The 15,882-nt window shown below is 46.4% G+C and overlaps 1 protein-coding gene across 5 annotated transcripts in view; it reads left to right on the top strand.

The window, feature by feature from the left end:
• DUS2 (dihydrouridine synthase 2) overlaps nt 1-15,882 on the top strand; it is a 70,554-nt gene that overhangs the window by 42,597 nt on the left and 12,075 nt on the right. For 4 of the 5 annotated variants that reach the window (XM_075995740.1, XM_075995741.1, XM_012742339.3 and 1 more), the window contains 5 exons: nt 5,136-5,181; nt 7,475-7,566; nt 8,725-8,768; nt 10,223-10,283; nt 11,866-11,913. In XM_075995740.1, coding sequence (XP_075851855.1) covers nt 5,136-5,181; nt 7,475-7,566; nt 8,725-8,768; nt 10,223-10,283; nt 11,866-11,913 — 291 coding nt within the window. Of the gene's footprint in view, nt 1-2,640; nt 2,741-5,135; nt 5,182-7,474; nt 7,567-8,724; nt 8,769-10,222; nt 10,284-11,865; nt 11,914-15,882 lie in introns of all 5 variants that reach the window. The other variant, XM_012742346.3, reaches the window with a different exon arrangement.

A 15,882-nucleotide genomic window follows, 5' to 3' on the forward strand; every position in this document is an offset into this window, starting at 1 on the left:
TGTGTGGGAGTGGTGGGGAGTCGGGAGAGACAGAATGGGAACTCACTTTACAGGGGCTCACTGAAGGCTGGAGGAGATGGACACATGTAGCATTGATGAGTTCTGTGAGCCCTGCTAAAGCCCAGAAATCTGGGTAATGTGGAGTATTCTGGGATTTTCTGGGCCAAGTGGGTAAATGAGCATCATGTCCCATCACTGCCCTGGACTCTCTAGGAGTTAAAAATACATCCAGTAAATGAACGAATGAACTCAGTGGTTAGAAGCAGAAAAGGACCAGGTTCAGGCCAGAGAAGCTGGATGAGGTTGGTGTTGGTAGCTGTGGGATTTTCTGGTGGTGGTAGCTTGTAGGCCAGTAGCTACACTCAGCGGCTGCTCTGGAGAACATAAGGCTTCAGATCCATGCTCAGCAAGCGTCTACTAGGAAAAATAAAACTAGAGGAGTATCTGATACTGGATAATGAGGGAGTGTGAGCAGTTGTTGTCAGTTAGCGTGTGTGGGAATTATCTGGGCAGCTTCCCTCCAATCTCCAATTCTGATGTGTTCCCTTAGTGGGTATGAGAAGTTTAAGACAAAGCTACCCAAGTGCTTTAGATATTTCCATCTGTAAAAGCCACTGGTCAGGGGACGGGTGGGGAAGTGACGTGTATATAAAATGGTGTTACAGGGGTTCCTTGTGGTGATGGGACCAGCTGTATCAGTGTGAATGTCTGGGTTGCGATACTGTGCTGTAGGTTTGTAAGATGTTCCCATTAGGAGTAAATGGGTAAAGGATACTCAGAATCTCTCTGACATTGTTGCAGCTTCATGTGAACCTACATTGTTCTTAAAATGAAACATTTAATGAAAAAGAAAACCACTGGGTAAAGAGAAGGGAGGCCTTAAGAAGGGACTTGGGAAAATATACCCTTATGTACTGGATTTGTGTGTTAGGGGACAGGAGTCAATGATAGAAGAGGTAAAAGAGTGACAAAAATAGGCAAATTAAGAAGAGTGTAGGCCAGGTGTGGCAGCTCACACTGGTAATCCCAGCACCTTGGGAAGCTGAGGGGAGAGGATCATTTAGGCCAGGAATTCAAGAGTTGCCTGGGCAACATAGTGAGATACTGTCTCTATTAAAAAAATAAAAATTAGCTGGGCATGGTGGATGATGGCACAAGCCTGTAGTCCTAGCACTTGGGAGACTGAGGCAGCAGGGTCACTTAACCCTTGAGGTTGGAGGTTGCAGTGAGCGATGATCATGACACTGCACTCCAGCCTGGGAAATAGAACAAAGACCCTGCCTATGAGGGGGAAAAAATAAAAGGAGTATAGTGTCCCCAGGGAAGGCAAAAGTCAGATCTGTTAACTATGTCAGATGATGCAGAGAAAACCATTTGCAAAAAGACCAAGTAGGTATTTGATTTGAAAATCAGACAGTTTCAGGACAGCTGTGTTACACAGATGTGAACACTCATGGAGTTAATGGCTTGAGGAGGGGACAGCAGGTAAGGAAGTAGAAATAGGGCTGCCAGCTTCAGGAATTTAAGAGGTTAAGGGAGGAAGAGAGTATAGGCAGGTAGCTTGAGGTGGAGGAAGCAGGGTGCAGGGTGTTTTTAGATGTCTTGCAAGTTGTAGAATAAAAGGAAGGAAGGAGTTAGAAGTGAGGGGAGGCTGGAAGAATCGTGGGACTGGGAGTAGTGGGGAAGGCTTAGAGCTTGGAGGGGACAAGATCCTTGATGAGGAGGTAGGACCTGCCTTCCTCTGAGATGGGCCAAGGCGGAGAGGGTGAAAATGATGGAAGGGAGAGAAGCCAAGGGGTTTCATGCCCGAGACACTTGTTTTCTGATATGTAGGAAGCCAGTCTTCCCTTGGGAATGAGGGTGGCAGTAGAGAGGTAGGGACTTGAGGAAGATGGAGAATTTGGTCCCGTTCCTGTGGGGACTAGAGACTGGGAAGTTTGCCTGGCAGCCTGGTCTGCACTGTGATGCTGCTTTGCTGTCTTGGGAAGGAGTGCTGAGAAGCCTCAGGCTGAGGGTGTGTCCATGCTGGGGATGGGAGTGTCAGTATCTGCAGCAGGGCAGGGGCAGAGGTATGCAGGGTGTTGGTCAGGTGAAGTGGGAGGGAGGGAGAAAGGGACTATGTATTTTCCAGTGGTATAAGGTGAAAGGCACAAAGGGAGGTTCCAGAGTTCAAGATCACAGAGGGCTGACTCCTAAGTAGTTTGTCAACATGAAGGTGGAAAGTCTGGGAAATGGGAGATGGAATGTTAGGGTACGCCCATAAGCCTTCCTGGCTGCTAGAGCATGCCCTGGGCATGGAGGAACCTGTTCCCAGGGGCCAGGCCCTATGGCATGTGGGGAAGCTCACTGAGCCAGCACTCGGGTCCCTGGGTGCTGAGCTGTGGGTTGGGTGTAGCCTTTCCTGGCCAGCACTCTCCTTGTCTTTTAGCAAAGTCTCTTATTAGACTTGGAAGGGGTAGGGGAGGAGGGCCTATGAGGAATCGTTGACTCAGAGACAGAGGACAGGGGACCACAGAAGACCAAATCCCAGGGAACTTAGACAGTTGGTACCTTTCTTTGCATGTGTTGATCCCCTGCCACCCTCCACCCCAAAGAGAACAATGTTAGCTCCTCATCCACTTTGTCCGTATTTACCCACAGGCTTCTGTGGGATGACTGACCCCCGGATGGAGCCTGCAGCTTCTTCCCTGCTGTCCCCCTCCGGCTCTGTCCAGCTGTACTTTCCTGTGAAAGGCTCAGGGTAAACGATTCTTCTCGTCTTTACTTGGCCTTTGCATACCGTCTCCATCGACTGTTTGCTTACTCTGATGGCACTCCTGGTCCCTTGGATTAGGGAGACAACTCCCTAATCCTGTGCCTTTAGTAAGAGTTGCATGCCAGCCCTTTGTTTTCAAATTCACTTATGCCCTGACAGTGGCCATCCTGCTGGTTTCACCTGTTGGACCAGGTGGTGGTAAGGGCTTCAGGCTTTCACAATCATCAGCTCACTTGGGCTCAAACCTGTCCTGGGCAAGATGCTAACTAAGGGTTGCTAAAGTTGAGGAAGAGTCAGTCATGTGGACATGAACATATTCACCTCCCTTGGACTTCACTTTTCCTGTTGCAGGCAGCATTTTTCTGAGACTCCAGAAAGTGGGCTTGTATTCACTGGGAGATACATAGAGTGGAACATGAGGATGGAGGCGAGTCCCTCACAGCACAGTACCTGTTCTAGATAGCCGCACTTCGTGTGTAGACCAGGGGGTCAGTCTGTGCTAATGGGGGTTGTGGAAGCTGGGCAGTGGGAACTGAGCTGCCACAGGAAACAGACCTGACCTCCCAGGTTCCAGACTTTCCATCCCAATTTTTTGAGAATTCTTAGGGTTGTTTTCAAGCCCTTTGGCAGTTAAGGGCCCAGAATTTATGTGATGACTTTTAGTATGTGACCCTTCTAATTGGGCAAAGCTTGTCAAATCACCCCTCCTGCCTCAAGAACCTTGCATACATCAGCATTTTCTATTGATTTGTGTGTGTGTGTGTGTGTGTGTATGTGTGTTTATGGACGGACCACACTTTCCTGGCTTTTTGGCATGTCTCATAATTTTTTTTGAAAACTGGACATTTAAAATAATATAATGTGGCAACTCTGGGAATTAGATTCTCTCTCCTCCTTAGTGGATGTTGTTTGTTTGCTTAGTGACTGCTATTCTGAACTAATTTGTAAAGTTTCTATTCTTTGTCATGTGTGGCCAATAAAGTTTCCATTTGGTTAGTGTAATGGTCAGCTAATAATGATTGGACAGAGATTTCCATAAGTGCTTGGAACCAGTTTATTTCCCAGTCTTTGCTGAGGGTCTTGCCTTGCTTTCTCCTGCTTAAGTCCCTGTTGAAGCTCAGCCTGGCTACGGAACTTCTCTTCATAAACACGGGCCATTCAAATTTTCCCACAGGTCTGCTTGCCTTTGTGCCTGCCCCTGCAGCTAGGGTCACTGGCTACAGAGACTCTGAGTTGGGCTTTGCCCATCCCTTGGGAAGCCACACTGATTCTTGGGGGTTGGATGCCAACTATGTGTCCACACTGCTTGGTTGTGGTGATTTGTTTGGTCAGGCCTGGTAGACATTAGATACTTGATGTTCTGAGTTCCTCGTGGAGGGAACAGCCACAGAAACACCTAGAGCGTGCAGTGACCTAGATGGTGGGTATGCTGTGGGGAGCCCCATGGAGGCATTGAGGAACTTTTAGGCATGTTAGCCCTGATGCTCCCATGACTGAGCAGAGGTCATTGTGCCCACCTGCCTCAGGTTGTGACTTGCTGAGGCTCGCATGGAGTCAGTAAGGGGATGAGTACCAGGGAGAGAGTCTCTTCCTGTCATCTTCTGCACCCCCAGATTCCCTGGGCATGAGCTCCTGGGCAGTGTGACAGGTGCTTGCCTCTTCTGACTTGTCTTACTCGTCTGCAGTAAGGATCACTGAACAAAGAAGACCACTAATTCCTATCTCCAACTAGGAATTAGAGAATCTCAATCCTCTAGGAGTCATAAGCTTTCCCTCCATGTTTATGATACTGATTTTGAATAAATCCCCTTTCCCTTTCTTTCTTGAGTCTTTGACTATCTCCAGAGTTGGGGAGCTCACCCCTTTTAGTTCCACATAGTGTCACCCATTCGGATGGGGTTTTAGACTGTTTCCTTTGCTCATCACAAATATTCCTCCCTATGCTTTTAGTCACTGGTCCCAGTTTTGTCCTTAAGTGTTTCTTGGGAGCCCATCATGGCCTGCCCTTTGCCTATGGATGAGATGGGATATTCTTTGAGGGGAGTAGGCTTCAGCTTTGACCAGTACATGAAGAAAACGTTCAGGTGGCTATGTCCTGGGCTATCTTCTCTTTGGCTCTCTGAGTGGCTCATCCTTTATAGGCCCCAAGTGTCTCCAAGGTCCCCGTGAAGAGTATCCAATTGAGCGTGGCTCACTCAGGCCCCTACTTGCTGTGATTGGGTGGGGTGGATAGCACTACATATCCCCAAAGCTGTGATTTGTTGTTTGTAGTAGGATGACTGGCCAAGCAGTCCCCATCAGGTGTGCCATTGAATGTCCTCCCCCCATGCTGAAGGTCTACATGTCTAGGGCTGACGAGTGTCCTCTGATTCCTCTGCAGGAGCTGATCGACCTGAAGATGCTTCAGTGCAAGAGAGTTGTCAATGGTGAGTGCAGCCCTGACCCAGGGATTGTGTGTGTGCCCTGCTGGGCTCAGGCAGCACTATCACTGCCCTTGCTTGGGGTGACAGTGTCCTGCCTGGCTTGGCAGCATTGTGTAATTTTGGAGATCTCATGCTCCCTTGAGATCAGTCACTGCTCTCCAGAGGCCATGACAAAAAACCATATGTAGCCAGCCACGGTGGCTCACACTGGTAGTCAGGGATACTCAGGAGTGTAAGGCAAGAGAATCGCTTGAGGCCAGGAGTTCAAGACCAGCTGAGCAATGTTGTGAGACCCCCATCTCAAACAAATTTTTTTGAAGTTACCTAGATGTGGTGGTTTGTTCCTATAGTCCTAGCTACTTAGGAGACTGGGAAGGGAAACCAGGGGTTTTAAACCATCTTGGGTTGATATAGTGAGACCCCATCTCTTGAAAAAAAAGAAACCCACATTTAAAACAAGCTAAGAATGCCTCCTATCCATGGGCTTGCTGGCATAGAAATTGCCATGTGTCATTGTACTGGAGGGACCCTAGGAACCTTGGAGTTGGCATCTGTGCTGGCCCTGGTTTGGCCTCCTAATAGGTGTTTGACTTTGTGCAAGTCACATGACCTGTCTCTGCCTCAGTTTCTTTATCTGTAAAGTGAAAATTGTAATTCTCGCTTTACTTAAATCATGGGGATGGAGTGAGGATCAGATAAGATAAGGGATGTGTAATTATTTTGCACACCTTAAGCTCTGTGCAGATATAAGTGATTGTGATGAATGGTGGCTTGCTTATACTTTTTTAAAATCTGAATTTCTACAGTGGGACGCTTATACTTTTTTGATGAGGTGCATTCTGCTTTGATTAGAATTCTGCTTTGATTAGAATTCTGCTTTCTGCATTGATTAGAATTCAAGGTTTTTGAAGTACCTATATTTGTGAAATCTTAATATAATTTCACTAGAACTTATGACTGAATTTTGTCTAATTGTTTTTAAATCTATGTTTTCTTTTTTTTTTTTTTTTTTTGAGACAGAGTCTCGTTTGTTGCCCAGGCTAGAGTGAGTGCCGTGGCGTCAGCCTAGCTCACAGCAACCTCAAACTCCTGGGCTCAAGCAATCCTGCTGCCTCAGCCTCCCGAGTAGCTGGGACTACAGGCATGCGCCACCATGCCCGGCTAATTTTTATATATATATATTAGTTGGCCAATTAATTTCTTTCTATTTATAGTAGAGACAGGGTCTTGCTCTTGCTCAGGCTGGTTTCGAACTCCTGACCTTGAGCAATCCGCCCGCCTCAGCCTCCCAAAGTGCTAGGATTACAGGCGTGAGCCACCGCGCCCGGCTATGTTTTCTTTTTTGTATTATGAAAAATTCAATATTCCAGATCTATATAACCTAGAAAAAGAAAACTCTCCATGATCCCACACCTAAAGTGATAATCACAAAGAGGAACAATGTATATATATATGTTTTTATTTATTTATTTTGAGACAGAGTCTCACTGTGTTGCCTAGGCTAGAGTGCCGGGGCATCAGCCTAGCACATAGCAACCTCAAACTCCTAGGCTCCAGCGATCCTACTGCCTCAGCCTCCCAAGTAGCTGGGACTACAGGTGAGCGCCACCATGCCTGACTAATTTTTTTTTCTACGTATTTTTAGTTGGCCAATTAATTTGTTTCTATTTTTAGTAGAGACGGGATCTCGATCTTGTTTAGGCTGGTTTCGAACTCCTGACCTTGAGCTATCCGCCCGCCTCGGCCTCCCAGAGTGCTAGGATTACAGGCATGAGCTGAGCCACCATGCCTGGCCAATAATGTATATATTTTTTACACATATAGTACATAATGTATATGTATAAAATATGACATAGCCAGGCGTGGTGGCTTGTAATCCCAGCACTTTGGGAAGTTGAGGCGGGAGGATTGCTTGAGGCCAGAAGTTCCAGACCAACCTAGGCAACATAGCGAGACCTTGTCTCTACAAAAAATTAAAACATCAGCCAGGTGTGTTGGTGTACACCTGTAGTCCCAGCTACTTAGGATTCTGAGGTGGGAAGATCACTTGAACCCTGGAGTTTGAGGCAGCAGTGAGCTATGATTGCGCCTGTGAATAGCCGCTACACTCCAGCCTGGGCAACATAGTGAGACCTTGTCTCTGGAAAAAAAAAAGAGAGAGAGAGAGAATAGTATATATCTAGAGTCCCTTCTTTTCCCTTTAAGGTTATGCTTTTGCTGTTTTTCTTCCAGTGCTTAGGCCAGGTTGAACTTGCATCTTAATTGAGTAGACCCTTGTGTTTGTGTTTTATTGCAGAAGCTCTCAGCACTGTAGACTTTGTTGCCCCTGATGACCGAGTGGTCTTCCGCACCTGCGAAAGAGAACAGAACAGGGTGGTCTTCCAGATGGTAAGAGACCCCATTGCTGAGTACCCTTCTGAGGCTCACTGTCCCCTGGAATTTCCTGACTCATGCCTGTGCCAGGCCAGTGTTGATGCCAGAGCTTACGTTGCACAACGCTGGCTTCCTGAAGACTCCTTTAATGTTTTCCAAAGACCTGCCCATGAGTGATTATGCTATCGGAGACAGTTTATGGAAATCAAACTGTCACAGTCTGTTACATGTCTCTAGTCTCAAATTTAATTTACTGAATGATAGGCATTATCTATTTGGCATGACTTTTATATCTATTTTCTTAATCTCTAGCATTGATTCTTCAGAACATGGGCTTTGTTTTTATGTAATCTGTATATATTTCCCATAGAATGAAATTTGGTTTCCTCGAGAGTAGTTAAGGTTTATGTTAGAGTTGTAATGACTCTGTAGCTCTCTTTTCTTGGCCTTGGGCATTTCTTGATGCTTTTTGAGAAATAACACCTGAATGATGTTTAGGTTTTTTAAAAATACTGGTAACAGTGGGTAGACATGTGTTCAATCAACCATAGCAAAATTAATTATAGAATCTAAGTGGTGGGTATCTGAATGTTCACTATAAAAATTTTCAACTTTTCTTATGATTGAAAGTAATCACAGCATTGATGACATTTTCTAGGCCCTGCAAGTCCACCTTTTTCTGCTGGCAGTGAGCTAATCCAGTGAGCTAGCTGTTCAAGAGAAAGCCAGGCTGGGCATGGTGGCTCACGCCTGTAATCCTAGCACGCTGGGAGGCCAAGGCTGGCGGATTGCTCAAGGTCAGGAGTTCGAAACCAGCCTGAGCAAGACCCCATCTCTACTATAAATAGAAAGAAATTAATTGGCCAATATATATAGAAAAAATTAGCCGAGCATGGTGGAGCATGCCTGTAGTCCCAGCTACTTGGGAGGCTGAGAAAGCAGGATTGCTTGAGCCCAGGAGTTTGAGGTTGCTGTGAGCGAGGCTGACGCCATGGCACTCACTCTAGCCTGGGCAACAAAGTGAGACTCTGTCTCAAAAAAAAAAAAAAAAAAGTAAAAAAAAATAAAAGAGAAAGCCAGCCTCATGTGTGTGTATGTGTGATGTACATGGCTATGTTTGTGCATGTGTACCTGTGTCAGGGTAGTGGTTGATATAGCCTCTTGTGTTCCCAGGGAACATCAGATGCAGAGCGAGCCCTTGCCGTGGCCAGGCTTGTGTAAGTTCCCCCCTTTGGGGCTGTCTTTGTTTCTCCTGTGAGCTGTGAGGCTATAATGTTACTGGTGACCTTAGAGGTGACCACCCTTCTGCCTCCTAGCCCATTACCTTCTGTTTCTAGGTTGACAGTACCTGATTCCCTTCTCTGTGGCATCCAAAGGCTATACCCACAGTGCCCAGATCCCAGAGACTGTTTGTGTGTGAGGGGTCTTGTTTGTTAGTGTTTATTTGTGATACTATTATGACTATGAGTCCTGAGGCTTTAACTCTCATGAAGTATATGTAAGACTTATTGCTTCCCAAATTAACAAAGGCAGGAGAGTACTATCGGTACAGTGATAGGCTTGAAGTTAAGATAGAATTGGGCTGGAATTCTGGCTTTGCTCCTTGTTAACTGTGTGACCTTAGGTACATTATTTAATCTCACTGAGAACTTAGTTCCCACATCTATAAAATAGTACTACTGACTGGGGGCGGTGGCTCACGCCTGTAATCTCAATACTTTAGGAGGCTGAGGCAGGAGGATCTCTTGAGGCTAGGAGTTCAAGACCAACCTGAGCAGCACAATGAGAACCTGTCTCTACAAAAAATAAGGAAGTTAGCTGGTCATGGTGGCATGAGCCTATAGTCCCAGCTACTTGAGAGGCTGACGCAGCAGGGTCACTTGAACCCGGGAGTTTGAGGATGCAGTGAGCTGTGATCATGCCACTGAATTCAATCCTGGAGGACAGAGTTAGACTCCATTCCAAAGAATAAATAAATAAATGCATAAATAGTACTACCAACCTCTGGCATAGGAAAGGGTAAATGAAATAGTACATGCAGTTGTCATTTTCAGAATGTGGCACATAGTGCTTAGTGTTAGCTACTGTTATTATTTACAGTAAAAGTGAGAAGGAACTCAGGCAATAATTGCTGCTGATCTCAGACCAGTCACTATGTATGTACCAGAGGATGGAGCGAAGCCCTTTCTGTATCTGAGAATTGTTTGGAGTAAGCCAACCATGCAGCCCAGCCAACAGAGTCGGTCCATAACTCCCACGAGAAGCGGTGCTCTGGGAAAAGGCTCTTGTGCTCATGTCACTTTTCCGCATTGATGAATGCCTTTTACTACCTCAGTCAAAACAGCAGCCTTGGGATCAAATTCAGTGTGCCCGTCACTCAGTATTTGAGTTATCTGATACAACTCCAAAGGAGCAAATCTTCTACATCTAGCCCATTATAGATGTGCGCACACATTGTCTTTCCTCTGGGGCTCTGGCCAGATGAGGCAGTTGCACATTGTAGGGACAGATTTCTTTCCCTTTTTCATCTTCTGTCATTGAGGGTTGGTGTGTTTCACAGGGCCAGGGACCCAGTAGGATCTTCGTGAGCACAGACCCATCCATGCCTTTTACTCTACCTTCTTGCCTTAAATTGAATATTTATTACCTTTTCTCTTTCACCCTTTTCCAGAGAAAATGATGTAGCTGGTATTGATGTCAACATGGGCTGCCCAAAAGAATATTCCACCAAGGTAAACTGATTTCTTTATAGTCCTCACAAAAATCGGATGCAGATTAAAAGAGGCTACCCAGGCCAGGTGTGGTGGCTCATGCCTGTAATCCTAGCACTCTGGGAGGCCGGAGGCAGGAGGATTGCTAAGGTCAGGAGTTTGAAAACAGCCTGAGCAAGAGCGAGACCCTGTCTTTACTAAAAATAGAAAGAAATTAATTGGCCAACTAAAAGTATATAGAAAAAATTAGCTGGGCATGGTGGCACATGCCTATAGGCCCAGCTACCCCAGAGGCTGAGGCAGAAGGATTGCTTGAGCCCAGGAGTTTGAGGTTGCTGTGAGCTAGGCTGATGCCATGGCACTCTAGCCTGGGCAACAGAGTGAGACTCTGTCTCAAAAAAAAAGAGGCTACCGAGACAAGGCAGTGAAGTGTAATGCTTGACTCCAGACTGCATTCTGTGGCAGATAGGAAAATGCACCAAACAATATTATTAGATGAACTGGCAAAACTAGAATAGAGATCATCGTAGATTAGGTAAAAATACTGTATAATTGTAAATTTATGATGTCGATAACTCTTCTGTGGTTATATAACAGAATACCCCATTCTTAGAAAATACACACTAAAATATTTAGGAGTAAAAGTATAAAAAAGAGCAGGAAAATCACTAATAATCCCATCATTAAGAGACAACCATTATTGTTACTGTTGAGATTTAAGTGGTTCCATGCATTGGTGGTTTCCATTGGCTGGGGCTTTTGTTAGAGTTTGGCATGGATTTGGGTCCTTAGGATTGGGACATTGTTGCTGGCAGAGGAAAAGGGTCTGGACAAGCATTGTAGGTTGGGTGCCTCTGAGTGGCTTTGCTGGTGGTGGGGGTATCTCAGTGAGTGTTAGGTATGATAGGAAGAAGGTGTATTTGAACTCTTTTCAAACAAAGACTGATTCATTTTATTGTTTTTTTAAGAGATAGGGTTTTGCTCTTTTGCCCAGGCTAAAGTGCAGTGGCCCAGTCATAGCTCACTGCAACCTTGAACACCTAGGCTTAGGTGATCCTCCTGCCTCAGCCTCCTGAGTTGCTGGGACTAGAAGCATGCACAACCATGCCGGCTAATTTTTCTATTTTTTGTAAAGGTGGGGTCTTGCTGTGTTGCCAGGCTGGTCTCAAACTCCTGGCCTCAAGTGATCTTCCCACCTCAGCCTCCCAAATTACAGGTGTGAGCCACATGCTTAGCCAGATTCATTGTTTTTAAGGGCTTGGGAGATGGTGGGATTTAGTTTATTAAGACACTGAGACTTGGGTAGGGAGTGGCAGTCCTAATAAATAAATTTTGTAGAGCCCACTTCCAGATAGATCTGTGGGTTTTGTCAAGGGGAGAGTGATAACTTCTAGAATTCATCAAACTTCAGTTCCAGATATTGTACACATGGATGCTGCTGCTTTTCTCCTTGGTTAGGAGATGTGCCAATTGCCAGTGGGCCTTGGTCCCTTGGGGGCGAGTGCTGGGGTGGGGCCAGGTTGCCATATCAAGTTGCCATCCTGTGGGGAGGGCGATCTTGCCCCAGCTGTACAAAGACCCTCTGTGTGTTATTTCTTCGTAGGGAGGAATGGGTGCTGCTCTGCTGTCAGACCCTGACAGGATTGAGAAGGTAAGTCTTGCATGGATGAAAGCAGGAGTCCTCAACCACAGCTATGACCTGGAGTTGTCCAGAACACCTTTCTCCCATCTCCAGATTTACTGGAGTCCACCTGGTCTCTCCACCTGGGGCCTAGAAATGTGTTAAAAAGGTTCTCAGCAAGTTTGTCTTGCAGCCAAGTTTGGGAACCCCTGTGCCAGCTTACAGCAGCCTGGAGTTCCTTAAAAGCCCAGAGCCAGGGACGTGGCAACTGAGAGCTTGGGGGTCCCGAGGATTCAGAGCCTCTGCACCGCCTCACTCCCTTCTGGAATGATCATGAGAGGAGAGGCTGGGTCACCTTGGTGAGGACAGCCTCAGTGGCTGTATGTATTTGTGGGCAAGGGTGTGGGGGGTGCATTGGCCTCTCCCAGGGGCTTGATGAGAGCAGCAGTAGATCCCCTGCATACTGGCAGACTCCACCACCAGCCTTTGAGAACAAGCCAGGCCAGGTCAGGGTCAGATGAGGCAAGCTGAAGTTAAGTCTCCTTCTGTTCCCTTCCCTTGTGATTCTGCAGGCCAGCTTAATGAAGGCCTGAGGACAGGTTGGCATTTACCACCCAGTGCTGTGCACTGCCAGGGCACGTGGGGATGACATTTTCCGCTATACCATATATACCTTTCGCTTTTCTCTCCCAGTCTACTAGCTCTCTCCTTGTCGCTCCTCTTAGCTCCTTTGTTTTCATTTGTTTTCATTCTCTATCCCCATTTCCTTGTCTGGGCTTTAAGCCTCACAGTGTCTTCCACAGGCTAGAACAACGTGGAACTCAGGCACCACCAGTAAGAGCGGCCATTGTTTCTGCTGGCTGCTGTGTCAGCCGCTCAGCCCTGTGTATTCCTGTGGTCCAGCTGTCTCTGGGATATGGGAAGAACACTGTGTGTGTTAGCTCAGTGCCTCCTCATTTTTCCCATGTGCAGCCACAGATACTGTGCCTGTAGTGCCTCTGTAATGTGCATGCAGTGTGCCTCTATAATGTGCCTACAGTGTGCCTATATAATGTGCCTTTTGTTCCCTAAACCCCTTGAAGTAGACAGGGTAGGCATTTGTTATATCCATCTGATCAAGAACAATAAACCAGGCCGGGCGTGGTGGCTCACGCCTGTAATCCTAGCTCTCTGGGAGGCCGAGGCGGGTGGATTGCTTGAGGTCAGGAGTTCGAAACCAGCCTGAGCAAGAGCGAGACCCCGTCTCTACTATAAAATAGAAGGAAATTAATTGGCCAACTAATATATATACAAAAAATTAGCCGGGCATGGTGGCGAATGCCTGTAGTCCCAGCTACTTGGGAAGCTGAGGCAGGAGGATTGCTCGAGCCAGGAGTTTGAGGTTGCTGTGAGCTAGGCTGACGCCATGGCACTCACTCTAGCCTGGGCAACAAAGCAAGACTCTGTCTCAAAAAAAAAAAAAAAAAAAAAAAAAAAAAAAAAAAAAAGAACAATAAACCAAAGCAGTGAGAGATAAAAATAATTTGCTCAAGGTCATGTAGCAAATAAGTAGCAGGCAGAGCCTGCTTTAGAGCCGTAGTCTTATGACTCCTAACCTAGCATCGGTGCCCCCTCTGATGGTATCTCAGGTTTAAAGTGCCTGAGTGTAGTTTATAAGTGTCTGGCCACAGTTCAATAGGTGTCTGGACTTAGGAACCTCTAGTCAGACACCTCTGTGCAGGATGGAGTAGAAGTTCACACTGTGGATGCCAGACTGGTTGCCACACTTGGGAGAGGAGCCCAGCAGGAGGGATGTGGCTCACAGCATGTGCATACAGGCACTTCTATTCTCCTCCAGCCTCCTGGCTTCTCAGACTGATGCTGTTGGCTCTGTGCTCTCCACTGCCTCTCTTTGAATGAGGCAGATTTTATCCATGAGGCAGCAGAGACACACTGCGCCTGAGAAGCTCAGCTCATTCTACTGCTTCTCTGGTTGGACACTCAGATGGCCAGGTGGAACTGGAGATGGGCTTACCCCCCCAGATGGGAGGTTGTACATTTGCACAGCAAAGCCAGATGTGTCTTAGGTATGGGAAGCGTAGGCTTGCACAGCAAAGTAAGATGTGACTTAGGCATAGAGGGCTCGATTCATTTCAGGCCCAGACTGTGCTGACAAGCTGGGTGACCTGGGTGACAGATTTGTGAGTCCCTCTAGGCTTGTATTTTAGGCCCATGGTTCCATCCTCAGAGCAACTAAGTACCACCTGCAGAAATTTTCTCCAAATAAAGATGCCTCACTGGGGTCATGAAAAACTTTGGAAATACATAGCGATGATGCTTGTCACAACATTGTGAATGTAAAGAATGCCACTGAATTATATACTTAGAAATGTTTAAGATGGCAAATTTTCTGTTATATATATTTTACCTCAATTTTTAAAAAGGGATGCTATCTGTTGAGAATTCTGAATACGCTTGGGATGGGGAGGGGTGGAGAGAGGTGTATCACTCTCTTGAAAAAACTTCCACTAGGTAACTGTGGTGTATCGTCCTTGAATGAAGAACCTCAATTTTGTTTTTTGGTTTTTTTGTTTGTTTGTTTGTTTTTTTTGTTTTTTGGTTTTTTTTTTTGAGACAGAGTCTCACTTTTTTGCCCAGGTTAGAGTGAGTGCCATGGCGTCAGCCTAGCTCACAGCAACCTCAAACTCCTGGGCTCAAGCAATCCTACTGCCTCAGCCTCCCAAGTAGCTGGGACTACAGGCATGCACCACCATGCCCAGCTAATTTTTTCTACATATATTAGTTGGCCAATTAATTTCTTTCTATATTTAGTAGAGACGGGGTCTTGCTCTTGCTCAGGCTAGTTTCGAACTCCTGACCTCGAGCAATCCACCCGCCTCGGCCTCCCAGAGTGCTAGGATTACAGGCGTGAGCCACCGCGCCCGGCCTCAATTTTGTTTTTATTTATTTTATTTTAATGTTTTTACAGACAGAGTTTCGTTCTGTTGCCTAGGCCAGTGTGCAGTGGCATGATCACAGCTCACTGTGACCTTGAACTCCTGTGCTCAAGTGATCCTCCCACATCAGCCTTCTAGGCAGCAGAGACTAAAGGCATGCTTAAAAATTAGCCACCATGTATGGCTAATTTTTAAAATTGTTTTGTAGAAATGGGGTTGTGGTATGTTGTCCAGGCTGGTCTTGAATTCCTGGCCTCAAGTGATCCTCTCACCTTAGATCCACAGTGCTGGGATTATAGGTGTGAGTTACCGTGCCCGGGAAGAACCTCAGTTCTATACTATAACTCAGTAATATCCTCTGTCTCATCTCTGCCCAAGATTCCCTGTGCACCCCAGGAATCCCCCTATGCATGCTGCACTTGGGCCATGGCTGATAGTTGGCAGGTCTTACCATTTTCCCATCTGCCCTCTCCTCTATAACCTGGGGAGCTAAGGTTCTGCTTTTCCTATGATGGCTAGTGGATCTGGTGGCGCAAGCCCGCCTTGGATAGGTGAGCTGTTATTCTACTGAGATGTGAGCTTGGCTCTGGTCCTTTCCCCCCCCAGAGACTTTCATATCACAGAGACATGGGGTGCTAATTTTATCTGGAGAGCTGGGTGTCCAGGAGAATTTCATGCTAGAGCCTGGCCAGAAGACAGAGTCTAATGCCCTTTCTCCTTAGTGTGATCCTTGCCAGTGGCTACAGCTTTAGGTTACCTGATTTCCTTCCTAGTCCTTAACACATCAGAAATGATCAGAAATACTGAAGATCTACTTGGATAAAATACACCAAAAGGAGGTTCTGCAAGACAGAGAATTGGATCAGACCAGCTTAAATCACCAAATATCAGAGCATTCTAAGTGAGAACTTGCAGGGGAACCTTCCAGAGATGTTGCTGTAAACCTGAAGGGTAGGACTAGAGTGAGAATTTTTATTCTGTTTCCTGATGGACCTAGCAATCTTCCCCTTAAGGGTTAAGTGTCCCTTTAAGGCCTGCCAGTGTGACCCTAGGACCTCAGGCC

The sequence above is a fragment of the Microcebus murinus genome, chromosome 20 (genome assembly GCF_040939455.1).
Source record: "Microcebus murinus isolate Inina chromosome 20, M.murinus_Inina_mat1.0, whole genome shotgun sequence".
In the NCBI taxonomy this organism is placed as follows: Eukaryota; Metazoa; Chordata; class Mammalia; order Primates; family Cheirogaleidae; genus Microcebus; species Microcebus murinus.